Below are 23,028 nucleotides of genomic sequence, written 5' to 3'. Positions count from 1 at the left end.
GCGTAAGTACGTTCGTGAATCGGTGTATCTAGCTCATTTGCATATTCTATGTGTAAATCGATGGAAACGCCCCTTGCGGCCAGCGTAAATATGCGCCCAAGATACGACGGCGTAGGAGACTTACGTCGGTCGGATGGAGCCAGATTTCAAGCGTATCTTATTACAAGAATAAAGCGCATAGATACGATGGCGCATCTGTGGACTTACGCGGCGTATCAGTAGATACGTTGGCGTAAGTCTTTGTGAATCCGGCTAACACGGTTTAGGAGATATTCTGGAGACATGCACCAGTTATGTCACCGGTGCATGTGCTCTGAAGGAACAGCATACTTGTGCCAAGTCTCCTGCCCGCAAGCGTGGGAGTGATGTCATCGTGGCTTGGCCAGTCAGAAGTCTGGAGTCCGTGAATCTGAAAAGAAGGCCGAGTAAAGATGAAAGCATCTGCAATTGTGACAGCGCGCCGCTGCAGGGCGGCTTTGTTTTAAGTTAAGCTTTTCATAATGGTAAAACGTTATGATATTGCCTTGGAGGGTGTAACTTTATATAATATTTATTCGGGCTGTGGAAATTAAAGATTAACTCCTCGATTAATCGTTAATTTTTTTGATCGATCAAAATTCTTTTGATTGGTACGGATCGTAAATGATTTGTGGTCCGAATGGGTCACCATATGCGGATCGGCACACCACCTGATCCGCGGAGCTCCGCTGCTGCCTCGGCCATAGGAAAGGCCGTGGCTTCGGCCTAGCTCCCGGAGCGGCGGCCATCTTGGTCCACCCAGCGGCGGCCTAGGTGAGCCTAGAGTGGCGCGCTGACGTCATCACCTGGCCTCAACTGCTCGTGTTCAGCCGGCTTCTCTGGTAAGACTAAGCAAGCACTAATCTTCCTATACAGTGGGGGAGATGTCTGTGGATATTACAGTGGGGGAGAGGTCTGTGGATATTACAGTGGGGGAGAGGTCTGTGGATATTACAGTGGGGGAGATGTCTGTGGATATTACAGTGGGGGAGATGACGTGGATATTACAGTGGGGGAGATGACGTGGATATTACAGTGGGGGAGATGTCTGTGGATATTACAGTGGGGGAGAGGTCTGTGGATATTACAGTGGGGGAGAGGTCTGTGGATATTACAGTGGGGGAGAGGTCTGTGGATATTACAGTGGGGGAGAGGTCTGTGGATATTACAGTGGGGGAGAGGTCTGTGGATATTACAGTGGGGGAGATGTCTGTGGATATTACAGTGGGGGAGATGACGTGGATATTACAGTGGGGGAGATGACGTGGATATTACAGTGGGGGAGATGTCTGTGGATATTACAGTGGGGGAGAGGTCTGTGGATATTACAGTGGGGGAGAGGTCTGTGGATATTACAGTGGGGGAGAGGTCTGTGGATATTACAGTGGGGGAGAGGTCTGTGGATATTACAGTGGGGGAGAGGTCTGTGGATATTACAGTGGGGGAGATGTCTGTGGATTCTACAGTGGGGGAGAGGTCTGTGGATATTACAGTGGGGGAGATGTCTGTGGATATTACAGTGGGGGAGAGGTCTGTGGATATTACAGTGGGGGAGAGGTCTGTGGATATTACAGTGGGGGAGATGTCTGTGGATATTACAGTGGGGGAGATGTCTGTGGATATTACAGTGGGGGAGATGTCTGTGGATATTACAGTAGGGAGAGGTCTGTGGATATTACAGTGGGGGAAATGTCTGTGGATATTACAGTGGGGGAGAGGTCTGTGGATATTACAGTGGGGGAGATGTCTGTGGATATTACAGTGGGGGAGATGACGTGGATATTACAGTGGGGGAGATGACGTGGATATTACAGTGGGGGAGATGACGTGGATATTACAGTGGGGGAGATGACGTGGATATTACAGTGGGGGAGATGACGTGGATATTACAGTGGGGGAGATGACGTGGATATTACAGTGGGGGAGATGACGTGGATATTACAGTGGGGGAGATGTCTGTGGATATTACAGTGGGGGAGAGGTCTGTGGATATTACAGTGGGGGAGAGGTCTGTGGATATTACAGTGGGGGAGAGGTCTGTGGATATTACAGTGGGGGAGAGGTCTGTGGATATTACAGTGGGGGAGAGGTCTGTGGATATTACAGTGGGGGAGATGTCTGTGGATTCTACAGTGGGGGAGAGGTCTGTGGATATTACAGTGGGGGAGATGTCTGTGGATATTACAGTGGGGGAGATGTCTGTGGATATTACAGTGGGGGAGATGTCTGTGGATATTACAGTAGGGAGAGGTCTGTGGATATTACAGTGGGGGAAATGTCTGTGGATATTACAGTGGGGGAGAGGTCTGTGGATATTACAGTGGGGGAAATGTCTGTGGATATTACAGTGGGGGAAATGTCTGTGGATATTACAGTGGGGGAAATGTCTGTGGATATTACAGTGGGGGAGATGTCTGTGGATATTACAGTGGGGGAGATGTCTGTGGATACTACAGTGGGGGAGATGTCTGTGGATACTACAGTGGGGGAGATGTCTGTGGATATTACAGTGGGGGGAGATGACGTGGATATTACAGTGGGGGAGATGACGTGGATATTACAGTGGGGGAGATGTCTGTGGATATTACAGTGGGGGAGATGTCTGTGGATATTACAGTGGGGGAGAGGTCTGTGGATATTACAGTGGGGGAGAGGTCTGTGGATATTACAGTGGGGGAGAGGTCTGTGGATATTACAGTGGGGGAGAGGTCTGTGGATATTACAGTGGGGGAGATGTCTGTGGATATTACAGTGGGGGAGATGTCTGTGGATATTACAGTGGGGGAGATGTCTGTGGATATTACAGTAGGGAGAGGTCTGTGGATATTATAGTGGGGGAAATGTCTGTGGATATTACAGTAGGGAGAGGTCTGTGGATATTACAGTGGGGGAGATGTCTGTGGATATTACAGTGGGGGAGATGTCTGTGGATACTACAGTGGGGGAGATGTCTGTGGATATTACAGTGGGGGAGAGGTCTGTGGATATTACAGTGGGGGAAATGTCTGTGGATACTACAGTGGGGGAGATGTCTGTGGATATGTCAGTGGGGGAGATGTCTGTGGATATTACAGTGGGGGAAATGTCTGTGGATATTACAGTGGGGGAGATGTCTGTGGATATTACAGTGGGGGAGATGTCTGTGGATACTACAGTGGGGGAGATGTCTGTGGATACTACAGTGGGGGAGAGGTCTGTGGATATTACAGTAGGGAGAGGTCTGTGGATATTACAGTGGGGGAAATGTCTGTGGATATTACAGTGGGGGAGATGTCTGTGGATATTACAGTGGGGGAGATGTATGTGGATATTACAGTGGGGGAAATGTCTGTGGATATTACAGTGGGGGAGATGTCTGTGGATATTACAGTGGGGGAGATGTCTGTGGATATTACAGTGGGGGAGATGTCTGTGGATATTACAGTGGGGGAGATGTCTGTGGATATTACAGTGGGGGAGATGTCTGTGGATATTACAGTGGGGGAGATGTCTGTGGATACTACAGTGGGGGAGATGTCTGTGGATATGATGGTGGATATTAAAGTGGGGGAGATGTCTGTGGGTATTACAGTGGGGGAGATGTCTGTGGATACTACAGTGGGGGAGATGTCTGTGGATATGATGGTGGATATTACAGTGGGGGAGATGTCTGTGGATACTACAGTGGGGGAGATGTCTGTGGATATGATGGTGGATATTACAGTGGGGGAGATGTCTGTGGATATTACAGTGGGGAGATGTGCGGCCATCTATACTGTTCCTTTTCAGTGGGACTCCGTCTCCATTGGCTCTATGTTTAAAGATATGTACAGCCATCTGTACTGTTCAACTTCCCTGGGGCTCCTTCTCCTCTGGCTCTGTGCTAAGAGATATGTGCTATCATCTGTTACGCTACTCATCTGTACTTTTCCACTTCCCCGGGACTCCTCCTCTTGCTGTATGCTAAAGGATATTTACTGTCGTTTGCACTGTTCCATCTCACCGTCTGCCCTGCAACAACTTTTGTCTTGTTTTATCTTTGTCACCCTCGCTTGACCTTATGTTGGCAGTTAATTTTTTTGGTCTTGGTGTGCCCTCTGTGGCCACATGGCTTACCCTGTGTGCTCTGTGGCATTCCCCTGAGGAAGCCCTTTTGGGTGAAACATGTCAGGATTCTAGGTGTTCACAGCCTATTGCATTAGGGTGTGCACCCCAAAGCTCAAACACATATGCGTGTGTGTGTGTATAGTGGAGCAATGGACGGTGTCAGTAGGGCAGTGGACGATTTCAGTAGTTTTTATTTATTTTTTTAATATTTTTTTACAATTGTATGTTCTTTATTATTTTTATTTTTTTAAGGAGACCGGTTTAGTGAAATATCGGGGGTCTAAACAGAAGGTATTTGCCACATGGGGTGATTAGGGTGTGCCCACGCATATGGTCGGGATAAAAACTTCACATCATCACCTAGTTTGAAAATGTTCTCCATGACATGATAAAATGATGTATACCGTATTTATCGGCGTATACCGCGCACTATTTTGCCCTGAAAATCGGGGCAAAATCGTGGGTGCGCGATATACGCCGATACCCGCTTTCCCGCCATGAGTTTGAATACTGCGCCCGCATATAGCGAGCGCAGTACACTTGTGAATCTTCGGCCAGTCTCGGCGCCTCTCGTACTGACGTCCTGAGCGTACAGGACGTCAGTGCGAGAGGCGCCCGAGCCTGCCCGAAGATTCACGAGTGTACTGCGCTCGCTATATGGGGGCGCAGTATTCAAAGTCGTGGCAGGAAACGAGCGGGAGGACGCCGCCGAAGATGGACGCCGGACCCGCCGAAGATGGACGCCGGACCCGCCGAAGATGGACGCCGGACCCGCCGAAGATGGACGCCGGACCCGCCGAAGATGGACGCCGGACCCGCCGAAGATGGACGCCGGACCCGCCGAAGATGGACGCCGGACCCGCCGAAGATGGACGCCGGACCCGCCGAAGATGGACGCCGGACCCGCCGAAGATGGACGCCGGACCCGCCGAAGATGGACGCCGGACCCGCCGAAGATGGACGCCGGACCCGCCGAAGATGGACGCCGGACCCGCCGAAGATGACACCCGAAGCCGCAGAAGGACGCCGGACCCGACGAGGCCGCAGATGGACGCCGCGCAAGACATCAAAACTGTAAGTACAAAAAAACAAAAAATCTTTTTTTCCCCACAGGATTGGGGGCCACTTTGGGGGTGCGCGGTATACGCCAGAGCGCGTTATACCGCGATAAATACGGTAAATAAAATGTATTAAAGGAGAAGTCCAGCCTGAGCTCATTTGGCTGGGCTTTTCCTATGGGTCACAGGAGTGCAATTCGTTTGGGATTCCTGTGACCCGTTCTGAAGTAGAGAGCGGGCTGAAGTCCGCTCTCTGCTGACGTCACAGGAATCAGTCCAGGCACCGCGTCATCACAACAATAAAGTCTAGATCCGTCAGGTTCCTGGATTGATACCTGTCTCGGCCTCTCAGCGAGCCGCTGAGAGCCTGATACGGCCACTCCCTACCCCTCCACGATCCAGTGAGCATGGGGGGGGAGGCCAGAGTGGAGAGCTGCTGATTGACAGTCGGCATCGCTTGGTGAGGTGAGAGAACCGACCCATCGGTGGTGTTCGATCACTCTGTTCTCAGTCAATAAAGAGGTGGCAGGGGACATCGGACTGATGCTGCATCCACCTAGGTAAGTATAAAACTGTAAAAAAAACAAAACATACTTCTTTAGTTTTAAAGAAACTTTTTTGGTACATTATTTGTCCAAAGCACCACCAAAAATCCCATTAAAGAACCGCTCTGTATATTCACTCTACTTCTGTTTGTGATTTTGGCTGCTCTTAGGCCAATAATGATAGTCTCCAAATTTTCTTGGAAATGCCGGCCATAGACGGTTCTCAAACCTCAGCCAGTTCAACAGGGACCAGCCAAGATTCGAACCATGTATGGGCAAGCTGATTGTACCTAGGTTGATCGATTGATCAGCCTGTCAGATTTTTTTCATGCGATTATTGCCAGTGGCTATAGCCATTAGCAATAATAATCACTGTGGCCCAGATTCACGTAGGAGATACGATGGTGTATCTCCAGATACGCTGTCGTATCTCTGAGTCTGAGCCGTCGTATCTTGGCGCCTGATTCAAAGAATCAGATACGCCAGAATTTTGTATAAGATACGACCAGCGAAAGTCTCCTACGCCGTCGTATCTTAACTGCATATTTACGCTGGCCGCTAGGGGCGTGTACGCTGATTTACGCCTAGAAATATGTAAATCGGCTAGATACTCCAATTCACGAACGTACGCCCGGCCGTCGCATTACAGATACGCCGTTTACGTTAGGCTTTTCCCAACGTAAAGTTACCCCTGCTATATGAGGTGTACCAATGTTAAGTATGGACGTCGGAACAGCGTCAAATTTTTCACGTTTTACGTCGTTTGCGTAATTCGTTCGCGAATAGGGCTGTGCGTCATTTACGTTCACGTCTAAAGCATTGGCTTCTTGCGGGTTAATTTGGAGCATGCGCACTGGGATACTTTCACGGACGGCGCATGCGCCGTTCGTAAAAAGCGTCATTTACGTGGGGTCACATTAAATTTACATAACACACGCCCACATCTTCCACATTTGAATTAGGCGGGCTTACGCCGGCCTATTTGCGCTACGCCGCCGCAACTTTGGTTTGAGAATACTGCACTTGCCTGTCAAAGTTGCGGAGGCGTAACGTAAATAGGATACGTTACGCCCGTACAAAGATGCGCGCTTCTACGTGAATCCGGGCCTGTGTGTTCTCCTGCCAGGGATGGCTCATCCCCCCCCAGCAGGAGGGTGACTGTGTTGATGGGGAAACAAGCTATTTCTTTCCTGCAACACGTGATTCGAACTGTTATAGGGCAGGCTGAGTGTACCAAGTTGATTGATTGATCAACTTGATACAACCAGCTTGCCAGATTCTCCTATGATTATCGCTAGTGGCTGCTATAGTCGCTAGCGATAATCAGTGGGGGGTTTTCGCCGCAGAGGATGGCTTCCCCCGCCAGCCGGGTGCAGACAATGACTGGGTGGGATTCCCCTGTGAGCACTCTCTATGTTAAAGTGGAGGTTCACCCAAAAAATAAATTTTTAACATTACATTCACCTGAGTTGTCCTAATGACAATCGGCTGTTTTTTTTTTTGTTTTTTTTCCGTACATACCGTATTATCACCGTCGCTTCCTGGTATGTCTTCTGCGGGACTTGGCGTTCCTAATTGATTGACAGGCTTCCGACCGTCGCATACGGCGCGTCACGAGTTCCCGAAAGAAGACGAACGTCGGTGCGCAGGCGCCGTATAGAGCCGCACCGACGTTCGGCTTCTTTCGGTGACGCTCTGTATGCGACGGTCGGAAGCCTGTCAATCAATTACGAATGCCCAGTCCCGCAGAAGACATACCCGGAAGCGGCGGTGAAAATACGGTATGTACGGGGGGAAAAAAAAAGCCGATTTGTCATTATGACAACTCGGCTGAATGTAATGTTAAAAACTTATTTTTGGGTGAACCCCCGCTTTATGGGAATAATGCGAATTTCTTTGCTGCAACCCATGAAAACCAAAAACCCCCGCAAACCCATGGAAAGAAATTCGCACTGTATGGCCCGCCTTAGGCGCAAAATTCCACAAGGTATCCTTTGTTTAGAAACCTGTTCAGCTTCATTGGTGTTCTTTCCCCCAATAAAGTCTTTAGATAACAGAACAATGGTATCTAATCCATACCCGTCCATTGTCAGCCAGGAAAGTTTAGTCTGTACCTTCAGTGGGCTCAGAAAGGTAAACGCTCAGTTGTAAAAAAGTTTGCCACTGGGTTGGGTGGAAGTTCCACCCTGGATTCTTTCATCTTGATCTGCGAGTTTGTGGTGCACAGTCTCATATTTCTGGAGATGTTACAATTGAATGTGCTTCACTGCTTTCTAGACTAGCATGCTAGGACCTTTGGCTCAGTTCTCACTCTGGGACGCTCATCGGAAGTATTGCGCTTCGTTGTCATATCGGCAACCTTCAGGGATGAAGACTCCGTTTGAGGTATGGACACCGAGTTAATCTCATTATTACCTGTTATGTATTGTCTCAGCTGTAGCTTGTGTAGAAGGAGCTTGTGATTGTTCCATAATAGAAATACCGTATTTATCGGGGTATTGTGCGCTCCGGCGTATAGCGCGCACCCCTAAAGTGGACCCGCATTCCTGTAAAAAAAAGATTTTAGTACTTCCAGTTTTGGTGTCTTGCGCGTCGGGTCCGGCGTCCATCTGCGGCTTCGGTGGTGTCCTCCTCGTCGGGTCCGGCGTTCTTCTGCGGTGTCCTCCCCGCTCGATCCCCGCGCTGAGTTTGAACCACTGCGCCGGCATATACCGAGTGCAGTACACTCGGGTATAGTCGGGCAGGCTCGGCTCCTCTCGCGGTCACGTCCTGGACGTCCAAAACGTGACCGCGAGAGGAGCCGAGCCTGCCTGACTATACCCGAGTGTACTGCGCTCGGTATATGCCTGCGCAGTGGTTCAAACTCGGCATGGGTATCGGCGTATATCGCGCACCCACGATTTTGCCCTGAATAAAAAAGTGCGCGGTATACGCTGATAAATACAGTAATATAAGCTGGCTATACTTTGAGGGATATTATAGAGCCGAAAAATGAGTAGAACCGACGGAGGACTACTCGAGGCTCCAGAAACAATTCTGCCGCATACACACTAGACTTGTGCACAACGGAAAAACGTGTTTATTTTCTTTTCCGTCCTGTTGATTCGTAATCATTAGTAATTTTGCTAAACTGGATTTTTCGTGTTCGGACTAATTCGTATTTTCGCAAGCGTCATTTTTCGTTTGAATCGTAATGATTCGTATTAATGTAAGCCTTATTTTTAGTTTATTTATAATTCGTACTTTCGGTAGAGTACATTGTTTTTCGTTGATTCGTAACTTTTTTTTGGTTTGTTGATTCGTAATTATCCGTGTCTCTCTCACAATGGCGCTGCTTAACGTGCTTCGAATGGATTTTTACTTTTCTAAATACATTGCGATTATTTGTAATGATTCGAAATCTCGTATTTTACTTTCGTTTTTGACATGTGGCTATGGCCTCCCCTGTACACCGTTTTGAGAGGGAGTTCAGCACGGTGAGGGAGGAGCAGAGAGTGTTATTGTTGGATGTGTGGTTGGGATCACAAGTCGACTTGCTGTTGAATTGGGCCGCATTAACGCAACAACGAATCATGCCAAAGGGCATTTGCCATTTGCGATATACCGTATTTTTTGCGGTATAACGCGCTCCAGAGTATACCGCGCACCCCTAAAGTGGCCCCCAATCCTGTGGGAAAAAAAAGTTTTTTTGTACTTACAATTTTGGTGTCTTGCACGGCGTCCATCGGCGGCCTCGTCGAGTCCGGCGTCCTTCTGCGGGTCCGGGCTCCGTCTTCGGCGGGTCGGGTGTCCTCTTCGGCGGGTCCGGCGTCCTCTTCGGCGGGTCCGGCGTCCTCGCGGCGTCCTCCCCGCTCGTTTCCCGCACCGAGTTTGAATACTGCGCCGACATATACAGAGCGCAGTACACTCGTGTATTGTCGGCAATGCTCGGCTACCCGCGCTGACGTCCAGGACGTGAGCGCGGAAGGAGCCGAGACTGCCCGACTATACCCGAGTGTACCGCGCTCGGTATACGTCGGCGCAGTATTCAAAACTCGGCGCGGGTATCGGCGTATACTGCGCACCCACGATTTTGCCCTGATCTTCAGGGCAAAAAAGTGCGCGGTATACGCCGATAAATACGGTATTTTTTTTTCGGATTCGGTTTTATTGGGAATTGCTTTGTTCGGAAATTCAAATCTCCGAAAGTTGCTAAATTCGTCCAAATTTCGATTCGTTACGAAACGAATTGCACAAGCCTAATACGCACAATCGGGCTTTTGCCCGGCTAAAAGCACATCGGAATTCCGAAGGAATTCCATCGGAGTAAAATAGAACATGTTCTATATTTAAACACTGATGGAATTCATCAGAATTTCCGATGGGGCATACACACGGTCAGAATTTCCTATGGAAGAAGTCGTCTGACTTTTTCCCTCGGAAATTCCGATCGTGTGTACAGGGGCTTTGGAGTGGGACAAGAGACAGAATACTGAGGTTTTATCCTCCAACACAGTTCACACATTGATTGTTTTCTCTCTCCAGAAAAACTTTGGTGAAATGTGTGAATGTTGGGTTTGTATAAATTTCTTGGATCATGATGAATTAAAAATTAACTAGTATTCTTCGTGACCAACAAAGTCAGTTTGAAAGGGTTTGGAACCCTTGGATTAGATATCTCCAGACTCTCAGTCAGGGCGGGGGGGTCAGTAGTCTGGAGCGCAGAGATCGATCGCACATAATTTTTTTTTTTTTCCTTTTCCTTTTTTTTTTTTTTTCACTTACTACTCGAAGCTGCAGGACCCACAGGACCCGATCGCCGCTGGAGTCCCGCGATCGGTCCCCGGAGCTGAAGAACGGGGAGAGCTGTGTGTAAACACAGTTTCCCTGTTCTTCACTGGCGCCGTTATCGATCGTGTGTTCCCTTATATAGGGAATCACAATCAATGACGTCACACCTACAGCCACACACCCCCTACAGTTAGAAACACAGATGAGGCCATACATAACCCCTTCAGCGCCCCCTTGTGGTTAACTCCCAAACTGCAATTGTCCTTTTCACAGTAAACAATGCTTTTTAAATGCATTTTTTGCTGTGAAAAGGACAATGGTCCCAAAAATGTGTGAAAATTGTCCGAAGTGTCCGCCATAATGTCGCAGTCACGAAAAAAATCGCTAATCGCCGCCATTAGTAGTAAAAAAAAAAAAAATTATAAAAAAAGGAATAAAACTATCCCCTCTTTTGTAAACGCTATAAATTTTGCGCAAACCAACCGATAAACGCTTATTGCGATTTTTTTTTTTCTACCTATTTTTCGTGAAAAAAAAAAAAATACGTATCGGCCTAAACTGAGGAAATTTTTTTTTTTTTAAATATTTTTGGGGGATATTTATTATAGCAAAAAGTAAAAAATATTGCATTTTTTTTTTCTAAATTGTCGATCTTTTTGTTTTATAGTGCAAAAAATAAAAACCGCAGAGGTGATCAAATACCACCAAAAGAAAGCTCTATTTGTGGGAAAAAGAGATGTAAATTTTGTTTGGGTGCAACATTGCATGACTGCGCAATTAAAACTGTCCGGGTCCTTTAGCTGCCTAAAGGTCCGGGTCTTAAGTGGTTAAGCCCAGCTTATACGTGATAGTTCATTTTTCTACTATGACTTTAACCGCTTGCCGACCAGCGCAAGACTATATACGTCTGCACAATGGCTTGGCATATGGGCGTACAAGTACGTCCCCCTTTGAAGAAGCGTCATTGTGGGCGGGCACGTGCCACAGGCGGTGCGCGTGTGCCCTGCCACAAGCTCCGCGAGTCCGACCGCGGGTCCCGTGGACTCAATGTCCGTGGGGATACCTGCGATCATCTCACAGGGAGGAAAAATGGGGAAATTCAGATGTAAACAAGCATTTCCTCATTCTTCCTAGTGACAGGACACTGATCACAGCTTCCTGTAATCGGGAGCGGTGATCGTTGTCGCGTCACACACAGCCCATCCCCTTTACAGTTAGAAGCACTCCCTAGAAAACACTTGGCACCCCCTACTGATTAACCCCTTCACTGTCAGTGTAATTTTTACAGTAATCAGTGCATTTTTATAGCACTGATCGCTGTATCAATGACAATGGTCCCAAAATGGCGTCAAGTTTCCAATGTGTCCGCCATAATGTCACAAAAAAAAAATCGATGATTGCCGCCATTATTAGTAAAAAAATAATTTTTTATAAAAATGCCATAAAACTATCCCTTATTTTGTAGACGCTATAACTTTTGCGCAAACCAATCAATAAGCGCTTATTTTATTTTTTTATATACCAAAAATATGTAGAAGAATACGTATCGGCCTAAACTGAGAAAAAATATGTATTTTTTATATATTTTTTTTTGGAGATATTTATTATAGCAAAAAATATTGCTTTTTTTTTATTTTTTTTCAAAATTTACACTCTATTTTTGTTTATCACAAAAAATAAAAACCACAGAGGTGATCAAATACCACCAAAAGAAAGCTCTATCTGTGGGGGGGAAAAAAATTGTTTGGGAACCACGTCGCACGACCGCCAGTTAAAGCGACGCAGTGCCGAATCGCAAAAAGTGGCCTGGCCTACGTATCTCTGGTTCTTTATTGCTCTAATCAAACCCTCAAGCAATTATTTTGTGGCTTTTATCTTAAAAACCAAACTATGGGCTCACAGACAAGCTTATGTTGTCACTTATGTTGAACAAAATTAAGGCAAAAAAAACATATAAAGCAATTCCAAATTTGTCTAATTTGATCCAGTTGGGGAAAAATGTCTTTCTGATCCCTCAGAAGGCAATCGGATATTCCCTGAATCAAAAACCTCTGGTGTTATTTCATATAATCCGCTTGATGGAGTCCGCCCCGTGTGAAAGGGGTCAAAGAGTGCCCTCCTGTCCTCCGAATAACTCAACACCAAGTTCACTAAATGGACCCCTTATATATTTGTACATGTTGATCATATCCCCCTTTAACCACTAGACTACCACCCGCCGTCAAATGATGGCGGGATGATAAGGCTCTCGTTCTGGGAGCCACTAGGGGGTGCGCGCACGCACGCACACCCGCCGCGTCACTGGGAACCCGATGTGCGCGGCCGCGATGTCCGCCAGGCACCTGCGATTGCCCAGTAACTGAGCGGGGGGGGTGTTGTTTACATCACAGAGCTCCCGTCTCAACGATTGAGCCGATCACCAGGTGCCGGCAGTCAATCATTGGCTGGCACCTGCTGATCAGATTGTGCTGTGACTAATAACAGCAACTAGATATGTGCATTCCCGTTCGTACGAATGTTATTTTCGTACGAAAATGTTCATTTTCGTACCCGCAGAATAATGTGTACATACGAAAAAATGAAAGCACCAAAATACGAAAACGACGGGATTACGAATGAGCCGCATAACGAACAACCGCAAATACGAATGAACGATCTGACGAAAATACGACAAAACGAAAACGGCAAAAGAACGAAAATTACATCTATAACAAAAGATTTGCATTCTGTATCCTGTTTGAATCCCCTCTGCTCGTATCCTCAGCCGCATGTCCACATGACACCTACAACAAAAGATTTGCACTTTGTATCTTGTTTGAATCCCCTCTCTGTTGGTATCCTCAGTCGTATGCTCACACGACATCCACAACAAAAGATTTGCACTCTGTATCTTGTTTGAATCCCTTCTCTGTTCGCACCCTCAGTCGTATGCTCATATGACATCCACAACAAAAGACCCGCACCCTCTATTTTGAATTCCTTTTTTCTGTTCGTATTTTGGATTCAACAGAATGCAAATCTTTTGCCACAGATGTCACACGAACACACGACCGAAAACACCAAAAGAAAAAGGACCCAAAACACAGAATGCAAATCCCTTGCCACAGATGTAAATTTCGTTTTTTTTGAATGGGCAGTGAGTGTAGTTAGTGAAGCAGCTTCTCTTTTGTGCTGAGTAGTACAGTAAAGCCAAATAAACTTTTCTGTAGATTTTCATCTGAAGGGAGATCAGTTGGCCAGACTTTTGAACCCAAAAATGGTTTTCTGATGGAGTTTAAAAACGAACAAATTTTCTGAGAACGAACAGAAAACGATCGTTTTTATGTTTGTTGTTAAAAAAGTCTGACCAAGTGTATGGGGCTTAACAATCGTTAATATGGATGAGCTGCGTGTTGAAAGTGCCGCGAATCCCGCGATATATTTACGAAAGTACAAAATGCCGAAAATCCTTTTTCTGTTCGTATCTTCAGTCGCATGCCCACATGACATCCACAACAAATTGTCATAGATGTCACACGAACACACGACCGAAAACACGAACAGAAAAAGGAATCCAAAACACAGAATGCAAATCATTGACGAAAATTCACGAAAATTATTGTCTAACAAGTAACGAACATGAATTAAACAGAATAACGAACCATCCCGCATGTACGAAAATAAAACGGTAACGAAAATACGAAACGATCGGACTACGAAAAAATCTCGTTGTACGAAAAACGAACGGGAACGAACAGGAAAACGGGCGTCTTACGAAAAACGAACGGAAACTAACCTACGGAACGATACGAAACAGAACAAAAATGTGCACATGTCTAACAGCAACCCCGGAGCGTCAGGCATGTGTGCGCACTCTCTAACCGGAAGTGCTGGATCACGTATTGGATACATGATCCAATGCCGCTTTGCCACCATACTTCTAAGTGAAGTGGTTACTTTATTTTTAATTTTTTTATGTTTACTATAAGGAGGATGGGAACTATGAATGTTATGCATGTCTTATTACCCTAAATGTTAACATTATTATTTTTAGGGAGTCTCTCTGTTTTTAAAGGTATGCTGCAGTTTTTATTTACCTGTGTTTTTTTTTTGTTTTTTTTTATTGTGGCCAGTGGGAGGTTAGGTTTGTGTATTAAACTAACCGGTGAAAAGCAGATAAAAAGGATGAAAAACTGAATGAATATAAACATTTTAAACTAAGCATAATAAAGTGAACCTGTGCAAAAGCAAATGGTATATACATTTTAAAAAGCAGTTAATGAGCTTGAAAATGAGCCCAAACTGACCTCTATAGTTGCAGCCATTGTGGAAAATGTCATCCTCAACGTTCACAGCAGAAGTCCAGCCCTTTCTACTCCCCCCTCCCAGAGCGTCTGCTTAGCAATTACAATATACTGTAGGTTAAAAGGCTGTGGAGTCACGGCTGGGAAGGGGAACTTGGATTCTGAGAGAAATAATTTGGTGAACTGATGTGAACGCTAAGGATGGATTGCTCCATAGTGCCTGCAGCTACAGAGGTCAGTGAAGGCGTGTTTTTAAAGTTCATTTTAAACAAAAACGCATCACAACAATCAGACATTCACACTCTGGAAGTGGATTGGGGGAAGGGCCAGACTTACCTTTCCAAAGGAACAGCAAGGATCTGCATATAACGTCAGCTGCGTGCGTCTTTGGATCTACAGTTTGTTTTGACATTCACTTTTCACTAAATGTAACCTCTGCCTATTATTTTTTCATCATGCTCAGTATACCATTTCCTAGTATTAAAATGTGTTTGTTTATAAAGTGGATTTAACAGAAATAATATTTAAAATGATGCCGTGTACACCCGATCGGAAATTCCAACAAGAAAACCGTGGATTTTTTTTCCGACGGAATGTTGGCTCAAACTTGTGTTGCATACACACGGTCACACAAATCTTGTCAGAAATTTCGACCGTCAAGAACGCGGTGACGTACAAGACGTACGACGAGATCAATGAAGTTCAATAGGCAGTTTGGCTCTTCTGCTAGATTCTGAGCATGCGTGTTTTTTGCACGTCGGAATTGCATACACACAGGAACTTTTGCCGTTGGAAAAATAGAGAACCAGCTCTCAATCTTTTGTTGGTGGAAATTCCGACAGCAAAAGTCCGTTGGAGCCTACACATGGTCGGAATTTCCGACCAAATGCTCACATCGGACTTTTCTTGTCGGAATTTCCGATCGTGTGTATGCGGCATGAGAATTTAAACCTGATTTTAAAGTTACTAAACCCACAACGGTAGAATCAATGGGCCGGATTCAGATACAATGGTGTATCTGTCCGGCCGGCGTAACGTATCTTAGATACGTTACGCCGCTGTAACTTTGGGCGCAAGTTCCGTATTCAGAAAGAACTTGCGCCCTAAGTTACGGTGGCGTAACGTATGTGTGGCGGCGTAAGCCCGCCTAATTCAAATGGGGATGTTGGGGGCGTTTTACTAAAATTTTGCTTGACCCCACGTATTTAACTTTTTTTTTTGTACGGCGCATGCGCCGTTCGTGAAAACATCCCAGTGCGCATGCTCGAAAATCCGCCGCAAAACGGCATTGCTTTCGACGTGAACGTAAATTACGTCCAGCCGTATTTGCGAAAGACTTACGCAAACGACGTAAAAATTTCAAAACTCGGCGCGGGAACGACGGCCATACTTAAAGCGGGGGTTCACCCTTAGAGGGCACTTTTCCCCCTTAGATTCCTGCTCGTTATTACTAGGGGAATCGGCTATTTATTTTAAAATATGTGCAGTACTTACCCGTTTTCGAGCTGCATCTTCTCCGCCGCTTCCGGGTATGGGCTTCGGGAATGGGCGTTCCTTCTTGATTGACAGGTTTCCGAGAGGCTTCCGACGGTCGCATCCATCGCGTCACGATTTTCCGAAAGAAGCCGAACGTCGGTGCGCAGGGCCGCACCGACGTTCGGCTTCTTTCGGCTACGAGTGACGCGATGGATGCGACCGTCGGAAGCCTCTCGGAAGAATGTCAATCAACGAAGATCGAACGCCCGCACCCGATGACCTATACCCGGAAGCGACGGAAGAAGATGCAGCTGGAAAACGGGTAAGTACTGCACATATTTTAATATAAATAGCCGATTCCCCTAGACCGAACGAGCAGGAAGCTAAGGGGAGATTTTATTTTTTTTTTTAAATGGGTGAACTCCCGCTTTAACATAGGATACGCCACACATACCCCTCGTATAGCAGGGGTAACTTTACGCCGGAAAAAGCTGAACGCAAACGACGTAAAAAAAAAAGCGCCAGGCGGTCGTTCATTTCTGAATCGATGTAAATAGTAATTTGCATATTCCTCGCGTAAACAAACGGAAGCGTCACCTAGCAGCCAGCCTGAAATTGCAGCCTAAGGTACGATGGTGTAAGACACTTACACCTGTTGGATCTTAGGGATATCTATGCGTAACTGATTCTCTGAATCAGGCGCATAGATACGACCTCCCGCACTCAGAGATACGATGGCGTATCAGGAGATACGCTGTCGTATCAGGAGATACGCTGTCGTATCTCTTTTCTGAATCTGGCCCAGTGTGTATATGGAGTAAAGCATGCTTGTTATACTCACTGTGGAACCTAAAGGGTCAATCCTCCGCATTGCAGTATCCTGGTGACAATCCTGAGTGTAGCTCGGGGGTTACCGCTAATGGTACTAAAATATAACCCCCGAGCCACACTCGGGATTGCCCCCAGGGAGGCTAAAGGGGAAACGTGATCAGCACAGGGCCAATCAGTACTGTCCAGACAGAGGGTCAAGGGTCTTGCAGTATCATGGGACAGTCAAACTCCTCCCACAAGCTTTACCAGTGCTTGGCTGGTCACTGATAAAAGTCACAAGACTGCTGATGAGAAAAGTTTTTTTTAGCAGTTTATATTTACAAAAATAATTGCATTTCCATGTCCTGTGTACTGTGGGAGACTAAATATAGTGAATGCAGGGTCCTGAGTAGCACTTTAAAGCAGGGCTCGACAAATCCCGGGCGCCAGGTCGCCATGGCGACTAGAAATAGGGTTCTGGCGACTTGGCTTGGAAGGGGGGCAAAAAAAAAATATATATATATATATTTTTTTTTGTGAGCTGGCGCCATCTGGTGGTGGCCGTTGGTATTACAAGTTAAGTATTACAAGTTAAACAGCAATTCTAATGTAATTTTTCACTATTTTCACTGCCATCTTCTTCCCTCTAATTAGAACCCCCAAACATTATATATATTTTTTATCCTAACACCCTAGAGAATAAAATGGCGATCGTTGCAATACTTTCTGTCACGCCGTATTTGCGCAGCGGTCTTGCAAGCGCACTTTTTTTTGGGAAAAAAATTACACTTTTTTTTAATTAAAAAATAAGACAACAGTAAAGTTATCCCCATTTTTTTTTTATATTATGAAAGATAATGTTACGCCGAGTAAATTGATACCCAACATGTCACGCTTCAAAATTACGTCCGCTCTACAGGTTGCATGTTTTGAGTTACAGAGGAGGTCTAGGGCTAGAATTATTGCTGTCGCTCTACCAATCGCGGCGATACCTTACATGTGTGGTTTGAACACCGTTTACATATGCGGGCGCTGCTCACGTATGTGTTCGCTTCTGCGCGCAAGCTCGTCGGGACGGGGTGCGTTTTCTGGCTCCTAACTTTTTTAGCTGGCTCCTAGATTCCAAGCAAATTTGTCAACCCCTGCTTTAAAGTGTTAAACTGCAGTAGGAGCCCCCTTTATGTTATTTCAGATTTTTCTTGAAACGGAACGAAAACAAATGTCCTGAATTGGTCTGTTTTTAATAATCAGGATTTTTTGGGTGTAAATGTGCAAAGGACGGCTCCTCTGCTTTGCCAGCGTGTGTGCGCACACCCCCGGGATGACTGATCTAGATTGGCTGGTGGAACTTGTTGGCCTCTTACTGGAGAGAGAGATTTACATCCAGTTAACCTTTGAACCGTTGTTGGCAGTAGTTTTTACTAGTGTGGTTTACACATTAAATAAGGCATAAAAAAAAGGATAGTTTTCATTACCCCCCCGACTGCAAGAACCTGAAAGAGACAGTAAGGGGGTTATTTACTAAAGACAAATAAAGGCAAATCCACTTTGCACTACAAGTGCTTTTAGAAGTGCAGTCGCTGTAGATCTAAGGGGGACATGCAAGGAAAAAAAAAAAACAGCATTTTAGCTTGCACATCCTTGGATGATAAAATCAGCAGAGCTTCCCCTCGTTACAGATCTTCCCCTCAGATCTACAGCGACTGCACTTGAAAGTGCACTTGTTGTGCAGAGTGGATTTGCCTTTAGTAAATCAACCCCCCCCCCCCCCCCCCCCGGCCCCCCGACGGCGTTGTGCAATGCTGGTTTGCATCAGGAAAATATTGGATTGACAGAATTGGGTTTATTTACTAAAGGCAAATCCACTTTACACTACAAGTGCACTTGGAAGTGCAGTCGCTGTAAATCTGGGGAGAAAAACCTGAAATGAGGGGAAGCTCTGCTGATTGTATCATCCAATCATGTGCAAGCTAAAATGCTGTTTTTTTATTTTCCTTGCGTGTCCCCCTCAGATCTACAGCGACTGCACTTCAAAGTGGATTTGCCTTTAGTAAATATACCCCAATTTGTATGCATTTTGAGGATAACCCAGCAAAGAGAAGTATAAAAAAAAGAACACAGTGGGAGACCTGAAGCATTTTTAACAAGATTAAGCATTTTATGCACTTACTGAAAATGTTCTTAGCCTAAAAAAAAAAACGAATGCAGCCACCACATGGAAGGACTGCTAAGCTGCAATGTGTGTGTGTGTGTATGTATATATGTATATATGTGTATATATATATATATATATATATATATATACACACACACACACACACACACACACACACACACACACACACACACACACACACGTGTTGCGGTTTGCAACCCCACCAGATCTCTCCGTCCTCATTTCTATTACACGGGATGTTTACTTTTTTCTAACAGGAATAAAAGTGATCAAGAAAAATAAAAAGTAAAATAAATAAGAAATAAAAAATTAAAGCGCCCCCATCCCTCACGGGCAGAAGCAAACGCATACGCAAGTCGCGCACGCATATGTAAACAGTGTTCAAACCACACATGTTGGGTATTGTCGAGTGTGTTAGATAGAGAGCAATAATTCTACCGTTATATCTCCTCTATAATGTTAAACAGGTGACCTGTAAAGGCGTTTAAAGTGTTGCATATGGAGATATTTAAGTACCATAGTTTGTCGCCATTCCACGAGCATGCGCAATTTTAAAGCGTGACTTGGCGCAACATCATCTTTCACATACAAAAATATTTGTGTAAATATTGTGTTGTTTTTTTTTTATTAATTAAAGTGTATTTTTTTTTTTCAGAAAAAAATGTATTCGCAAAACCGCTGCGCAAATACTGTGTGACAAAATAATTTCAATGATCTAGATTCTATTCTCTAGGGTCTCTGCTAAAAAAAAAAAAAAAAAAAAAAATGTTTGGGGGTTTTAAAGCCCCGTACACACAAGTCAGACGGACCTTTTCCATCGAAAATTTCCGACCACGTGTATGCCCCATTGGAAATTTCCGACCGTGTGTATATGCCCCACTGGAAATTTCCGACCGCGTGTATGCCCCATTGGAAATTTCCGACCGCGTGTATGCCCCATTGGAAATTTCCGACCGCGTGTATGCCCCATCGGGAAATTTATGACTGTGTGTATGCCCCATCGGGAAATTTACGACCGCGTGTATGCCCCATCGGGAAATTTACGACCGCGTGTATGCCCCATCGGGAAATTTACGACCGCGTGTATGCCCCATCGGGAAATTTACGACCGCGTGTATGCCCCGTCGGGAAATTTACGACCGCGTGTATGCCCCATCGGGAAATTTACGACCGCGTGTATGCCCCATCTGGAAATTTACGACCGTGTGTATGCCCCATCGGGAAATTTACGACCGCGTGTATGCCCCATCGGGAAATTTACGACCGCGTGTATGCCCCATCTGGAAATTTACGACCGTGTGTATGCCCCATCGGAAATTTCGACCACGTGTATGCCCCATCGGAAATTTCGACCACGTGTATGCCCCATCGGGAAATTTACGACCGTGTGTATGCCCCTTCGGAGTAATTCCATCGAAAATTTCCGACCGCGTGTATGCCCCATTGGAAAATTTCCGACCGCGTGTATGCCCCATTTAGGGTTGCCACCTCATCCCTTTAAAAAGGAACACATATTAATTACACAGGTTCTGTGGCTAATTAAGGTGGTAATTAGACTCATTTGGTGCCTTACCTGCATTAAATTAACCTCAGAACCTGTGTAATTCATATGTGTTCCTTTTTAAAGGAATGAGGTGGCAACTCTAGCCCGCGTGTATGCCCCATTGGAAAATTTCCAACCGCGTGTATGCCCCATTGGAAAATTTCCGACCGTGTGTAAGCCCTATTGGAGTAATTCCATCCGAAATTCCGATTAATTCCATCAGAGTTTAGATAGAGAACATGTTCTCTTTTACTCCGTTGGAATTCCGATGTGAATTTGGTCGGACAAAGATCGTGTGTACGGGGCTTAAAGGGGTTGTAAAGGTAAATGTTTTTTTCACCTTAATGCATTAAGGTGAAAAAACATCCGACGGTACCGCCCCCCCCCCGAACCCTCGTTTTACTTACCTGACCCCTCGAAAGTCCCGTGTGCGTCCACGTGATCCTCTTCAGTTCCCAGCCTGGCCGTTGATTGGTTAGGCTGGACGGATTGATAGCAGTGCAGCCATTGGCTGGCGCTGCTGTCAATCACAGCGGATGACGCGGCGCGCCGGGGGCGGGGCCGAGTGATACAGTCGGCGGCTATGCCCGCCGATGTATCACGGGAGCGCGCGCTCGGAAAAGCTTTCCACCATGCCCGCGCGCTCGCATGGTGGAAAGCTTTTGCGAGGAGGAGCCGAGACAGCCGCCGAGGGACCCCAGAAGACACGGATTCGGGGACACTCTGTGCAAAACGAGCTGCACAGTGGAGGCAAGTATAACATGCTTGTTATTTAAAAAAAAAAAAAATTGCCTTTAGTGTTCCTTTAAGTCTTGCAAAAAATACTTGTAAGCTTGTAAACAAAAAGTGCCAGACAAAGCCTGGTCGGCAAGGGGTTAATGAATTAATAATAGTAGTAATCAAAAAACAGGCGTAAAACCCCAAAGAGGTTGACCCCAAGTTTGTACATCTTCGAATGTTACTGAATCCTCAGTCTTCCCTTGTAATGTAAAGAATCCTCCTTCATATAGGTAATGTAAAAGAATAACCCCAGGCTAATATTTGCTCATTTCTCTGACACACAGCGTGTCCTTGGCAGATAGAGCATGCTGCTGTATAAACAGACCCCTTTCCCAGGATTCCTTATCAATGATTCTTCAAAGTCCCTCTGCTGTACACACAGTGCATCTGGAAAGTATTCACAGTGCTTCACTTTTTCCACATTTTGTTTATGTCACAGCCTTATTCCAAAATGGATTAACTGGTTCCTGACCGGCTCGCGTCATTTACAGGGGCAGAATGGCACCCCTGCGCGAAGACCCATATATTTATGGGGTTCCCTTTAAAAGCCTGTGCCCGCTGCACGGTGGGGGACCCAATGCGTGTGGCCGGTGGTTGCAATCGCCTCTGGCTACACGTGATCGTGTGCACGAGAGCCAGCACAGGGATTTGTGTGTAAATACACAAATCCCTGTCCTGTCAGGGGAGAGGAGACATGTCGCTGTTCCTATTTACTAGGAACAAACGATATGTCTCCTCCCCTAGTCAGTCCTACCCCCATACAGTTGGAATACACTGAGGCAACACACATTTAACCCTTTGATCGCCCCCTAGTGATAACTCCTTCCTTGCAATTGACATTTACACAGTAATCGGTGCACTGATCGCTGTATAAATGTCAATGGTCCCAAAAATGTGTCAAAAGAATCCGATCTGTCTGTCGCAGTGTTGCTAAAAATCGCAGATTACCGCCATTACTAGTAAAAAAAAATAAAAAAAAAATATGTCATAAAAAAAGCATAAATCTTTCCCTTTTGCGCAAACCAATCAATATACGCTTATATATATTGCAAAAAAGTAGGTGATCTGAATATATGCGCCCTCCTGATCAACCACCGCTGCGCTGATGGAAATAAATAAAGCACCCTAGCTGCTGCTTAAATATAAATAAGGTGATACCTCCCTCAAAAGTGTATCAAAACCAATATTAACAGCGCTTTAACCACCTGAGGCCTGCGCTATAGCCGAATGACGGCTACAGCGCGGACCTAAAAATCCAACAGGACGTCAATTGACGTCCGCCCCTTTCCTCGTTCCCCGCGCGCGCTCCCGAGCGCGCAGCGGGGAAACTCTGTGCTGGCCGTGTCCCTTGGACACAGCCAATTACAGATCGCCGTGAACGCCAATCGAAGTGGCCGTTTGGTAGGCGATCTGTGCGGCCAATGAGAGATGATCTCATATGTAAACATATGAGATCATCTCTCATTGCCGGCTCACACAGAGA

General features: G+C 45.9%; 1 protein-coding gene across 2 annotated transcripts in view; it reads left to right on the top strand.

The window, feature by feature from the left end:
• FPGS (folylpolyglutamate synthase) overlaps window positions 1–23,028 on the top strand; it is a 93,006-nt gene that overhangs the window by 2,755 nt on the left and 67,223 nt on the right. The window contains exon 1 of one of the 2 annotated variants that reach the window (XM_040324759.1): window positions 8,012–8,092. The exons of the other annotated variant lie outside the window; for it this stretch is intronic. Coding sequence (XP_040180693.1) covers window positions 8,075–8,092 — 18 coding nt within the window. The 5' untranslated portion in view covers window positions 8,012–8,074. Of the gene's footprint in view, window positions 1–8,011; window positions 8,093–23,028 lie in introns of those variants that run through there. 2 annotated transcript variants of the gene reach the window in all.

Source organism: Rana temporaria, chromosome 9 (genome assembly GCF_905171775.1).
Source record: "Rana temporaria chromosome 9, aRanTem1.1, whole genome shotgun sequence".
Classification (NCBI taxonomy): Eukaryota; Metazoa; Chordata; class Amphibia; order Anura; family Ranidae; genus Rana; species Rana temporaria.
This window is presented reverse-complemented; position numbering and strand designations above follow the sequence as displayed.